A 14,193-nucleotide genomic window follows, 5' to 3' on the forward strand; every position below is an offset into this window, starting at 1 on the left:
AGCTGACAGGATTTCCTCTCTATATTTAAATTTTCTGGAGTGAAATGGTGGTACTGGTCCCAGTGTTACACACAACAGGGCGAGTTTATGACACACAGACCTTCAAGTTCATTCTGATGGAAACTGCAAAACCCTTGAGAAGTTCTGAACCTCCCCACTAGTGATCTGTGAGCCACTTTACACAGTGCTACTGAGGCTCGATTCTGCAACGTCTCTGATTCCAGCAGAAGTTCCTATACAGAGGACCGACAGAATCGAGTTTTCATTGTCCTGTCATCATTTCTTCAACAGCAGGACTCAGCTGTCTAAGAGTAATCAGCCCCAGAAAATGCCATAGCTACTTTAATTCAAAAATGCAAGGTCATCTCCATGCATGCTCAGGGAGATATTCAGCCTCTGCAGAGGGCCAGCAAGGGATCCATGGGGCTCTTCAGCCACGCTCAAGTGCTCCTGTGAAGATTTAAGTGGTGATTGGGCCTCCAGATGACCCTCTGCACAGGCGTACATTCACGTCAGTGCACAAGGAGTGCCAGTAAGGACTGTCCCCTTTATACTGGAGTTAGAATAATTGTAAGAGTATTTTCCCATGCAAACCAAATATGAAACAAGAAGTCATGAAGCTGCTCGGACTCTGGAAGTTGGAACAGTTTCCCTTTTCCTGAGCTGATAATCACCTGTGCTCAAGAGGCTGGGCGGGTTTCGCGTGGTCACCTGTTGCCTACCTATTACTGCTAAGAACAAGCAAAATCGTTCCCAGGCAGCATGCACAAGAAAAAAAAAGGAAAAAAATAAAAATGTACCTCATAATGATTATTAAAGTTCCATTCTTTCATTTGCAAGAACTCACATTTTAAAGAAAGAAGAAATGAGTATCAGGAGATAAGGAAACATTAATGAGCCCTCTGCCTTGGTTTCAATTACACTGTGAAATTAATTTAATGCACTTTAAGAATACAAGAGGTAATCGCTCTCTCTTGGTAAGAGGTTGCAATTTTCTTTAATAAAGTGTCAATATAAATATGTTGCTTTAAGACAGGGAGAACAAGTCAGTTAATTCAGAAAGAATGGGACATATTAAAACAAATGCTATCAAGGAAACCAAATGGCAAAACTAATAAATAAACTGGCTGAATGAAAATTGTATGGCAGAGAGCTGGTAAATTGGGGTTTAATTAGAAACTTATTTTTAAAGTGTTTCATGCTAATGATACGCATCCAAGTGACTAATGCTGTGAAAGACAACATTACTCCAGTAATTTAAAAAAGAGGAGTAGCCCATGTGAGGAGAGATGTTTATGGCTAGACGTGGTAAGAAATCTGAGACCAATGAACCTGAAAATAAATACATAAGTAGATACAAAAGGTTAATAATGCTTGTGGATTTAAAACATGCTGGCAAAACGTGAAATGGCTACACAGACTGGACAAACGCAGAGAGCTTTCTGATGGATTGTCAAACGTCACCACAGCAAAGGCTGACGGAGAGTCCCTGCCCCGGCCCTTTCCACCGCCATCAGCCAGCTCTTATGGCCGGACCCAGCTGGACCTGGATCCAGACACTGGATGGAAGGAAATGAGCTCAACAGATGTGCTTGCCCAGCTGGGTACCTACTAGCTCTGCTTTGGAGGATGCACTACCGGTGTCATGACCTAGTGCTGACCCCCCCGACATTTAATAAGCCAATACACAAAGATTTGAGAGATCCTTCCTGTGACCACAAGAAGCAAGTTCACCTAACCAGGAGCAGCACGCAGAAGACCGTGCAGAAGAGTGCACCACCGGCAGAGACGGGGAGCAGCTCCTGCGTGGAGCTGAGCTGAACTGCACTGAACTGAACCGGGGTCGATCTGAACAGTCTATTTCTTGCTAACAGGGGAGGAGTGAAAACCGGGAAATCTCCAAAACTCTCTTTAATGGACTAAAACACTTTTTAAAGAGTTGTCAACTTTCATTTTCTTGGGTTTGAGGCAATGGGACATACAAAGCAAATTGCCTCCCAGCCTGCTGAAGTAGCGACAGCGGAACAGCCTCGTGTGTCTCTCAAGTAATTAAAGCTCCTCGGCTTCCAAACAGGTGCCTTGCAGCAACACCCAAGATGTGTTCTAATCCCCCAGTAACACGCTGCCTAACACTTTTTATTGCTTAATTACTCCCACACTCACGTTTACTGCCCTTGTTAATCCAGTACTTCAAGAGAATACTTGCCTTGCTTAAACATGTCTTGATCCTAATCTTCCTGTCATTGGTATAAAGCAGAACTCATTTCACTAACTTTAATGGAGCTACAGCAGTGTCAAATGTCTAGGAATGGAAAAATTAGGCCTATAGCCCACAATGAACGCTTAGTCTGGCACCAGTATGTATTTATTTTCTTGCGTCAAAACACAATATGCTTTTTCGCTGGTACCAACTCAAAGCAGAGCTTTTAAGCCATCAATGTGGAGACTAGCCCCCACTCCAAAAACGTTTTTTTTTTCTGACTCTTACCAAAGACACCACAGCGGTATCTTTGCTAGCAGCTCTGATGATTTCATTCAAGGCAGACTACAGGTTCACTCATTCTCTCCTCAGGAAGACAACGATGCAAATAAAGGCGAATACAGGGCAATGCCATTAAAGATAATCAATATACTGATTAGACAGAAGACAGCACAGACACAGTAGGTCAGCTAGAACATCCCAGCTATCAGCCTTTGATCAGGTCACAATGTAATTGTAGTTCCGTGAGCGTCTCTGTCCATTGCCGCACAGCAAAGAGAGGGCAGATACGACACCCCTCTTGAGGGGCTGGGATGGGCAGTGTCTGAGTCCTTCTATTCATACGGAGTTAATGTACGGTGGGAACTCAGCCTCATGACATATGGAAATCTGAAACTATGGGAAAGCTCCAAACCACAGAACCCCATTGTTCAGCTATTGCTCAGCTGCTTATGCTTCACAGGTGCCAGCAATGGAAGATACTGTTACATTATTGAGACTACAAATTCGCTTGTGATGCTACCTCTCTCGTGAGCTGCAGGCAATACTGTACCTTTGAAGAGCTAAAACTGCATAAAATTAGCCACAGCTGTGTATATATTCCACTGGCCTTGCTAATGGTCAGGCACTGAGAAATACATCATCGCCATTCCCAGAGGAAGGACAAGGGGGAAAAAAAAAAAAAGAAAAAATAAAAGAATTTCCACAGAGATTTCCACACTCCATGTATAGAAACAAGACATCTGCCTATAAATCAAAAGTGATACCCATTGAGACAGTGAGAATAAATACTAGAACTACCATCATTTCTTGTCCTTTTCCATTCACGTCAATCAAGAAAATTCCTAAAGAATAAGATCACCAAAACCCAGTGGCTCTAGGCATCCTCAGGCTCTACCATCTCTTTTATATCTCTTATCAAATTAATATCAGTAAGAGATCCTTTTTTAAAAAGAGATGGCATTCAGAAACGACAGGATGAGGGTAGCTTATTGACTCTTCCTGATGACCTAACAGGTTAATGAAAATTAAATCAGTTTGCAGAAGTCAACTCAAGGTCAAACACTTATGAGACACTTTTCTGAAGTACCCTAATCAGACTGCAAATCGAAAGGTCATACAAGAATGGGACTTTTGAAGCTATGTAGGGTTTTTATTTTTCATTGTATAGTCATAGAGCAAATATCTTTTCTGCTAGCATGACAACATTCTTCCGCCAACTCCACAAAAAGGAACGACTGAAACAGAAGAAACTACAGGTTTCCAAAAATGAATTAATCCAGTTTCTCTGATCTCATGAAGAGACCTCTAGTCATGCTCTGGGAAAACCCTGGGCAGAGTCATTTCACCCAGACTCGTCTTACCCAGTCCTGCTCTTTCTCCTTCTACCACCAGAAAGCCAAAACAAGGTATCCAAAATGGTCACGTCACTACCAGCTGGAAAAACTGAGGGGGAAGGAGGGGAGACTGAGACACACAGAATGTTTGTAGCCCAGAGAAATGAATTAAATGAAGATTTTTACGAGGAACTTTTAAAAAGGAAAGCAACAAGAGGATATGGGTAGCACCAGAGCCACAGATGAAAAGGGGGAAAGGGGAGAAATGGCTCATCCTCCTTGGCTTTCAGTGGTGACACAACTGCTTACAGCCCCACCAGTTTGCGTATCGGGTCTCAGCAGTGAAAACAGCTGCATGGATGGGAACTTCATGCAGCACCTGCCATCCCATTGCATGGCTTTCTCTAACAGACTGGGGGATGTCTCCATGTGAAGGTTGAAAAAGTCCTCTTCTGCTACCCAGCAACTGTTAGCTGGGGCTTCTTTGATCCCTCCCAACTCCTCTGTAAGTGCAGATGAAGAAGTGATCAGGATAAAGTTCCTAGAAGTAATTAACTCCTGTTACTGCCACAAGACAGAAAGGAGTGAAAAGAATGGAAAAAATGGGATGGTGCCTCAAGGAAAAAGGGTCATAGGTTCCTGCCAATTTTTGTTCAACTCTGGAAAGACTCCACGGGCAGTAATGCAGTTATTTCACGTTACAGCAAAGTAGCGAGAGCACAAGATACAACCCTGAGTTTTGGAAACAGAGAGCTACCTGTAGTACGGCCCACGGCAATTACCCTATCATTTCCTTACAGCTCATTTTGAGACTACGACATGTGTTGTAGCTGTAAGTCTCTTTACAGCTACTCCTCTGTTTGTGTTACAAGCAAATTGGTTTCTGACACCTTTGCTGGCAAAGTAGCCCCTGGGGTGACTTTGAAGTCCTTAGAAGACTTTAAAGCAACTCTAAACTCCAAGAAGGAACCCAGACATTGTCATCATTGGTCCCTCAGGAGCTACACCTTGTGAAGCAACCTGGGGACTGGAGCATTGCATCTTAACAATATTTGTCTCGGGTTTGCTCTGCCTGGTCTATTTGACTTATCAGTTTGGTCTATTCCAAACTAATTGCAATGAAAATAAGGCATGTACTCTACTCTGTTGAATTACACCATGAAAATGGTGTGGTGTAAGAATTGTGCCCCACTGTGTTCAAGGTTAGGCTTATGCGAGATCTCCTCTTACTTATCTACTTTATACAGTTGCGGAGAGAACAAAGTGAATAGGAAGCTTTTCAGTGACATTCTGCCAATAGCAAGAACAGTCCTCAGGACAGGAAAGCTGTCGACAGAATAAGGGAAAGGAGGAACCACAGAGAGACAGATACCCTTGTCTTAAAAAAATAACAGAGTCCACACATATAGTGAAGTGGTTCTGGAAATTGTTGTTCTGCCTTTATAATCTTCCTTGGAAAAAAAAAAAAAAAGAAAAGAAAGAGGCTTGTTCTTAACTGTAATCAAGTTGTGTCACCACTGCAGCTTTTACATTACTGGCATTGTGCTTTGCAGGAAAAGGAGACCCACATACCTTTTGTTGCCAGCCGGACACAGTTGATCTTTGTTTCCTGAAAAATAAAAAAAAATACAGGAAAACATCAAGGTGTGTAATTTGCCCATCTACAATAAACATACATTCCTTTAAAAAGGTACTAAAACAAATAAGCGTTTTTCTTACACTTCATCTCTGAAAATACCACCAACAGTTTTAGTTGCATAAAACACTCCATGCTAATGGACTTGCATACAGCTCCTTCTCTAACTGTTGAGAAGTTAAGAGTGACAACATGTTTTTCCACACTCCACGTGTGAGTGATGGGTCCCATGTAACTGCCTGATTAACTAATAGAATTTACCAGTTAAATGACCTGATCTGTAATAGGCAGACAAGCCTTGGGTCAAAAGTGCGTGCAACTGTACATCTAATTTTCATGCACCATTACTGCAAATTTTGCAAATTGGGTATTTATTTAAACACATGGCAAACAGACACTGAAGTAGTCATTTGAATATTTCAACTCTCTGATATGTATGTGAAGCAAAACAGCACGCTGTATGGCTAGCTCTGCCAAACAAGCTATTCAAACACAACCCACACCACGGCAGTTTTTCATTGCAGAGCTGGGATAAAACCCAGCGCTTTTGTTCAATCCACCTCAGAGCCTGCAGATCTGCATAAACAGGAATTTGGATCCGAACAGAAATGTTGTGTTTGGCTTAACTAAAAGCTCAACCTCGGCAGCCTTCTCAGGCCACTTCCACTGAAAACACATCCTTTCTGGTATCCCCAGCTCCTCATTCTACAGCCCTTATTGGCATGGATTGCTTCTGTGCAATGCACGATGGCTGTCCAAATCTTAATGTGTTGCTTTGGTTAAAAAGCAGCCTTTGTCAGGCAGTAATCTGCTGCAGGGTTTTCTTAGCACTTTATGTCTTTACATGCTCTTGTACATGTCTCAGGTGTAACAAATATGGCATAAATTACTGTGTGCAACAATGCTACATTAATATGGATGCTGCTGCGCTCTGGAAACAACAGCCTAGCAAATGCACTGCTGAGCGCCTCATTCCATCCTCAAGCAATAAAACAAACAACTGTGGAAATCTGAATTTGCCCTTGGACAAAATCTGTTCCACCCGTGACAGACCCTCCTTGGCCTGAGCAGAAACACACGGTCCCATCGCGCCTTTCTCCTCATGCTTATGTTGCACGGTAGGAAGGGGACAATTGCAGGATCCACACTGGGAAACGCAAGAGCGATTCCCTCTGATCCTTTCCTGTGCATTCCTCAAGATACAAGTCAGCCACAAGTCTGGATATAAGTAGCCCTGTGTGTAGTCTAAAACCGACGAAATACTCGGGACAAACTGTCCCTTTGTTGATCTTGCCTTCAAACTCTCCTAAGGAACTCCTGGATCACCGAGGACAAATCATGTCTATTAAGGACACCCTCTCCCAGCTGTACAGCCCCCAGAGCGGGACTGAAGCACTGTTTATCCCAGTAAACCAGAGGCATCTCTCTTTGGTGCACTGACCCCTCTCTCCCTCAAAAATCAACTCCTCTACGCATCCCGTACAACCATCGGCACTGCAAAGTCACCACAGCTGTACAACAGAGCTCCCCATTCACCTCTGCCTTGCGTATAACCAGCTCAGACTGCCAGCTATTCCGGAAATCCCAAATCTTTATTACTGGTGATGAGATATGGAGCAGGAAAAACATAGCTTTATTTTCAGAGCACAGCCTCAACACAATGCTGGGAATTCTAAGACAGACAGATTCTGATGTAGTTTTTTTGGCTGCATTTTTGCAGTCTAAAAGTAGGTGGACACTTGCTCACATTTCGTCGTGGAAAATTTTCTTGTGTACTTATTGCTTTCTTCTAGTTTCAAAGTGCAACAAAAAGCTGGAGAAATTAGTTAATGTTGAGAAAAGAAGAGGTGAGAAAACAAAAACTGAAATCTTGTTAATGACGCTGTAACTGATCTCATTTGAGCATGTGCATATTCTGCACATTACCCTCCCACAGGGTGATTTGAGAAGACAGGATGCAGTGTGCTCTGTTTGCATCTCCATCGACTAATTGCTGCATTTCGCGCAGACAATCATAGTTATTAGAAGACCGTGATCTGGCACTGCCAAAAGCAAGGGCAATCAATCACTAGAGGAACAAGACATCTGGACTTCAGAACTTCATTTCAAATTGCACCTTCTGGGAAGGAAAACAAAAGAAACCTGCACAGACACCAGACGTCCCGCTGCTAGGAATGCTTAAGTTTAACAACTTGAACTTAGTCCCTATTCCTGATTAGGGCTGATTATTCCATCCATTTCCATTGATCACCTCATTGATCAACCCACTGCTCATCTCTTTGGTGTCTCATAAAAATGAGATCTCTTTAAATTTACTCTGTTTTTTTCTTTGATCGATGCTGAGAATTGTGAGTTTGTATGAACTTTTCTACCAAGAAATAGAATAAATACATACACAGGTTTTTTCCAAAAAACAGTAAAACCATTTTTGCACAATCACATTTGTTTTCTGAAAAATTCTACTTTGGATTCAGACAAGGTGCTTTCCTGCCCACTGTAAAGTAAGATGCTTCTGTTTAGCCAATGGTAAAGCAGGAATAAACAACGTAGGTAATTCTCAATTATCCACCCAGATGGCTTAAAGCAATTATAAGAAAAATAATGAAATAAAGAGATAATAAAAAAGTTGTAAAAAACCAAAAATAATGTCCCCAAATTTCAGTCTCCCTGTTGTTTCTGAACGTTCTTTCAAACGCTGTGGTACCTAATTCCCATTTTCTGATATCACAGAAGTTTTAGAAGGCCTTATGTCTATAACAATCTTAACGATGACCCAAGATCCTATACATTCAGCATAAGATACCTGTTTCGTATTACGGCTGAAGTCACAGGAAGAATTCAGTTTAAGATCCCACTAGCACTACTGCTTCAGATCTGTATCACTGCCAGGTTTCGGCAGACATTTTATATCCAAACAGTAATAGAACAAGGCATATTTTAACCAAGATCCTGCAATAGGAAAACACTGCATGAATACGTCCTCCAGCTCTTGATCCAACCTTCATTTTCCAACATGCTTCGTACCCAGAAAGCTTATATGCAGAAAATACTGCCTATTAAGCTCATCCACATGTTTACTAGAACATATTTATGTAAGTTTGTTTTCTGGAACTTACTTCCAGATGAATAAAACATGCTTACAGTGTACCCTCACTCAAGGCTGAACCCTGGCTAAATGTTTAAGTCCATACACCATGAACACAGACCATGAGGGCTGTGTTTCGGGGTGCTGGCAGACTGTCCCTGGAGAGCAGACCTGGACCTACAGTTGGAATGAGCTGGAGACTCTCTGAAGAAGACACAAACCGCGCTGAGGAGCCTGGTAAGCCCTCTCTGCCAATACAGCTCACGCACACAGACTTGAAACTACACACCATGAGCCTGTTTCAGCATCCCTCTGAATTTTATGGGGTTTTTTTAAACATTCTTTTAATATAGTTTGTTTCTTCCTTTTTCAAAGAAAGGGAGCTGATGCTGTCTACTAATTATTCAGGTTGCTAAACGCACATTTCACTGAAGTACGCTGGATGATAACAAGACAAGTTCTGCCTCTGTCTCTTTAGTGTTTGGATGGGAACAATTTTCTGCAGAAAAGGGCTATGAGGCCAGCAGGACATATGTTTATGTGACAGCTGCATCTTCACAACCTAAAAGGGCAAATGATTTTTTTTCCTTTTCTTTTCAAATGACAGCTTGCTGTTTACAGACTACGAACAATAAAAGAAGCAGAGCTTTTTCATCCATCTGTTTTCACACCCACAATTTTTTCTTTCCTTTACTATTATTATGACCTTGCATTCGTTAAACAGCGCATGCCTTGCCTGAAGAACCACCTGCCAGCACCAGCGAGACCTGCTGTCCCCAGACGTGCCGTTTGGGGCTGCCCTGCACCAGGCACAGTTTCATCAGGCGGCTCAAACTGGGGACGGGCAACTTCAACTTTTGCCGGCGCGCAGACAAGACAAGTAACTACCAATCTCCCACTTGGCCTCAGTTTCAACTTTAGTTCCCCATGTCCCAGAGCTATACACTGAGCTTGCTTGTTGGCAACCCTTCCCACAGGATTAGAAACCATGGTTCTGTCCCCTGAACATCCTAAGGAATTGGTTTTTGGTCCTCAGCAAATTTTGCCCAAGTTCAGGGGAGCTACAGATCGTGTGTTTCTTTTTCATCTCACTGAAGCCGACTGTTTGCTGTCTTTAAAATGAATCATATGCACATAACTGCGCAGGGTCTATGGATTCCCCTATAATTTCTACTGCCAGCTTAAGGAAACTGCTAGTTCTCTGAGAGACTAAGCTAAACCTAGTACTGCCTTTCCAATTGTCAGCTATTTTTAGTATCTGTGTCATTTGGAGAAGGGAGGTTTAACAAAGCGGTTAGGGCTTTTATTATTTACTGTAGAAAGTTATTTCAGTGATATATAGTTAATCATTGAATACCCATACCTCCCAAAGTCTCAAACGTGAGGCAGGCTGGAGGATTTTATTTATGCTGTTGATAGAACTATCAAGAAAACACTCAGGCCCCCATACTCTGGCCCAAGATGGCCAGTCAGATCTGGAAACAGGGACTTACACAGACTGCAGGGCTTCCGCAGCTGCTTTATTTCTGCCCCAGCAGCTCCAACATGAGATTAAGAAGCAGTAAACGTAAGTGAACAAAACTGTACACTCGAAATCCTACTGAACACAGAGCTCCTCAAAGAAGTACCTCACTGTTTTTTTCGTGGGCCGTCTCCACAGGGATGAATGTGGAGGCTCTGCTGGCAGCTCTACCCATACCTCCAAAACGTCTGTCGTGGTTTAGCCCAGCCGGCAGCTAAGCCCCACGCAGCCGCTCGCTCACTCCCCCCCGGTGGGATGGGGGAGAGAATCGGAAGAGCAAAAGTAAGAAAACTTGTGGGTTGAGATAAGAACAGTTTAATAATTGGAACAAAATAATAATAGTAATAATGAATTATAATGAGAAGGAAAACAACGGGGGAGAGAGAGAGAGGAACAAAACCCAAGGGAGGGAAAAAAAGGGGAAAAAAAAAAAATTATACAACCGCTCACCACCCGCCGACCGACGCCCAGCCAGTCCCCGAGCAGCGATCGCTACCCCCCGGCCAACTCCCCCAGTTTATATACTGGGCATGACATCATATGGTCTGGAATAGCCCTTTGGGCAGTTTGGATCAACTGTCCTGGCTGTGCCCCCTCCCAGCTTCTTGGGCACCTGGCAGAGCATGGGGAGCTGAAGGAAAAAAAAAAAAAAAGTCCTTGACCAATGTAAATACCACTTAGCGACAGCCAAAACATCAGCATGTTATCAATATTATTCTCATACTAAAATCCAAAGCACAGCACTATACCAGCTACTAGGAAGAAAATTAACGCTATCCCAGCCGAAACCAGGACAACGTCCCAGAAGAAGAATGTTGTGTACTGTGAGTAGACCTGTCAGCATCCAGAAATCCAGGCTGAAGTCCCCGGATAATAATGAACGGCCTGATAGTGCATGTAGTACAAGTCATTAGAGAGGGAAAAAATCAATAAGAATCTCTGTAGAGTCTATCATTCCTTCAAAAATAATATTCTCATTGATTCCTGTGGTGCTACTTTTCCCAATTCTGGCCTGACAATGTCATTCACCTGTTGGACCCCCGGGCTGCAGGGGCGGCTGGCAGCATCCCCCGCGTCACCTCCAGCTCTGGTACAAAGGCTCCTGCCTCGTCTCCCATTTAGAGGAAAAATGGCCAAGAGTTATTGATTGCAACCGTGCCCTTACAGATTTCATTTTAACTCAATAAGGTAAAATGCAACTGCAGGAAGGATTTTTCAGAAGCTCTGGTTTCTGAGCCGCTCAAAAATTCACGCAGGTTTCACACAGCAGCCAAAGAATTCTCCCCATTTGACCGTGTGGCTGGATCGCTACCTGGAGGCTGTCACCTACGATGACCCAGACAAAGAACTTGAGGACAATAAAACCTGCAACATTTAACTTTGATTATTAAGTCAGTATAAGGACAAGAGAGGATAAGGAGTAACTCAGTGTGGCCTCCCTGGCCTCACCTTTCAGAGGGATCAACACTGAAAGGGCTGGTGTTTTAAAGGGGTGAGCTCAGGGAGGTTTTTCAGACCAGGAAACTTCATGCGCTGCCAGGCAGCCATCTGTAGCGGGTGGCAGCAGGACAACGAGCAAACATCAGTTCACTACCTGGATGGCCACGACAGCCTGTGTGGAGATCCTGCCAGAGGAGAGCCAAGGCAGTCGTCCATTCTTTTTCCTGTGTCACTTCTCGTGCTAACTCTGTCTAACAATTAAACAGTAACTAACGGTGCTTCTCACCCCCACAGTTACAAAGCCTGGAGCTTCTGTTTCCTTTTTCTTTTTTCCCCTCTTACTTCAAGCTCTGACACATTTCGGTTTGGCATCTGGCTTTCAACAGTCCCTAGGAGGGAAATTCACACAATTTGGAAGCGTTGTGTATAACAAAGCTGAAAACCATTCTGTTTCACACATGTTCTATTCAGACCCCTGTCTGGAAGCAACACCATGTTGACCAAACTTCATGCAACTGTCCACAGAAAAGAATCCAGCCAGCCACAGCTATCTCATTCAAACTCTCAAACGACAAGTACAACATTGCACAAGAGAAGGCAGAAAAGCTCGTGATCTGATTTTGCAGCAATTTGCCACACTTGTTTTGCATCCAGCTGTTAATTATGTTCCTTTCACTGTAACAATCACGGCTAATGGTTGCAGAGCAGACAAGAACACGAAATGAGCACAACCCTCCACGTACAGAGGAGCTGAAACAATGCAGAACTCCTGTAACACTTCTACCTCCTCCTAACCAAGCTCTTTGACCAAATACAGAATGTTCCTTCAAATTAAGCTCTCCCCAGAGTCCTACATTTCCAAAGGAAGATGTTCTGGTTCACTGCACGAAGGTTTCTCGTTGCAGGTTCCAGGTGTGGAAAGAAGCTTCATCATTCCACAACTGTCAGTGATTAATGAAACTATAGAATATCCTAATTAAAAAGTGAGCGGCAATATTCTGTTAAGGTTTTCATGTGCAAGGGAACATAAGGCTGTGTTTTAATTGTGCTAAATTGTTACTGTTTCAGATTTTTTGCAGATGTGCATTATCAAAAGTGCCACACTGCAGCCATAATTATTAGTAGGCTTTACAAAGACCAGTCAAAGCTGCTCAGGTTATAGACATAAGTGAAAACCCAGAACTCTTAAATACAAATTATACCTGTAAACAATTCTGGGAATGAAACAAAACTTATTATTTACAGCTGCAAAAGACTGGATGAAAATCAGACCCTAATGTTTGAAATGTGGGGCTTAAGGATTTTATCCAGAAACAAAAAGTGTCACAGCTACTCCTTTGAAGATCCATATTCCACTCTTGGACATTTCCTCTATATTTTTTCCCATAGCACTGCACTTTGAGGATATTGCTGTTGATTGCTCACATAGGAATTTGTTCTGTCTGGCAGGATACTTCTCATGCTGTCATAAACTGTGTATTGTTGCATACAGACTCTTTTGATTAACTTATGCTTAAGAAGTCCTTTACAGTCATGTGTTCCTGTTAGAACAGCCCAAGCAAGTCATCCTTTTTTGAGTCCTTATCACCTTGTATGTAGAGAGTGTGATGCAACCTGACAGCTACAGAGATCCAGAAAAAGCAGGAACCACACATTAGTGCTGCCTTAATCCAGAACACCAAGGGAAGCCTACTTTTCCATTCATATAACCCATTTATGGCATATTATATTGTACTTAAGCAAATAAAGTTTTTTCTTCCCTGGGGATCCATTCACTAGCAATTAACTATCACACAAGGGGGAACTAACTAGACGCAGAGAGACATATACATATATTTCACAATTTCCTTCATAAAGGCAAATCCAAAATTGAATTAATTGAGTAGTGCTGGAAGGAAACTGTATCGACTAGAAAGGAAACCAAGGTGAAAACCAGCACAATATCGAAGAGATTTGTGCTTGTCAGCCACACAGCAGAAACTCTGCAGGAGAATGGTGATAAATGAAGGTAGTAAAACACCAAGATATGTTGTGAACATTCACTGGCATTGCTAGCCTATTAAACAATGTTCGGTCCTCTGTGATGTGCAGCTGCGTTTTGGGCATAAAAGACGCTATCCCAAGTGGAGACCAAAGCCTACACCATTCACTTTTGATTGATTTTTCTAATTTTGCTCTTTCACAGGTGATGTTTTAGGGAATTTATCTATGTTCAAGTTAGATTCATGAAAGCACTGGCAAATGTACTAATACACACTCGGCTACCCAACTTCTTGATGCCATGTTAATGCTCTAAAACTCTTCATGAGGCTGGAGCGTCAAGTTGTATCATGTTATGTGATAACAAAAACCAATTAGGGCAGTCAAAGGAGAGGAATGTGAATGACTGCTTAGACTGGATCTGGCCTGTACACTGTTAGCCGAACTGACCTGAAACAGGAGAGTTAAAAGAGAAGGTCACAAACTATTCTAGGCTGGAATAGAAGAATGGAAGAGGGAAAAGAGGCCTTCCCTCTTCCTGTGACGGGATCTGTTGGGGCATTATGTGTATGTCACTTGAGTCTGAGAACAGCACAGACTATGTTTCCTGTGCAGTCTCCATTTTAAACTTAGTATCACAGAGTAAGTACATGTAAAAATATAGTCCAGGGTATTCAAAAGGAATAAGACAGACATGCACATAGTCCCCCCTGC

At 42.7% G+C, this 14,193-nt stretch overlaps 1 protein-coding gene across 1 annotated transcript in view; it reads right to left on the minus strand.

The window, feature by feature from the left end:
• PTPRT (protein tyrosine phosphatase receptor type T) overlaps positions 1-14,193 on the minus strand; it is a 464,744-nt gene that overhangs the window by 78,916 nt on the left and 371,635 nt on the right. The window contains exons 13-14 of the mRNA XM_072878971.1: positions 5,389-5,425; positions 675-731 (exon numbers count right to left, since the gene is read on the minus strand). Of these exons, the coding sequence (XP_072735072.1) occupies positions 675-731; positions 5,389-5,425 (94 nt within the window). The remainder of the gene's footprint in view (positions 1-674; positions 732-5,388; positions 5,426-14,193) is intronic.

This window comes from Ciconia boyciana, chromosome 14 (assembly GCF_034638445.1).
Source record: "Ciconia boyciana chromosome 14, ASM3463844v1, whole genome shotgun sequence".
Taxonomy (NCBI): Eukaryota; Metazoa; Chordata; class Aves; order Ciconiiformes; family Ciconiidae; genus Ciconia; species Ciconia boyciana.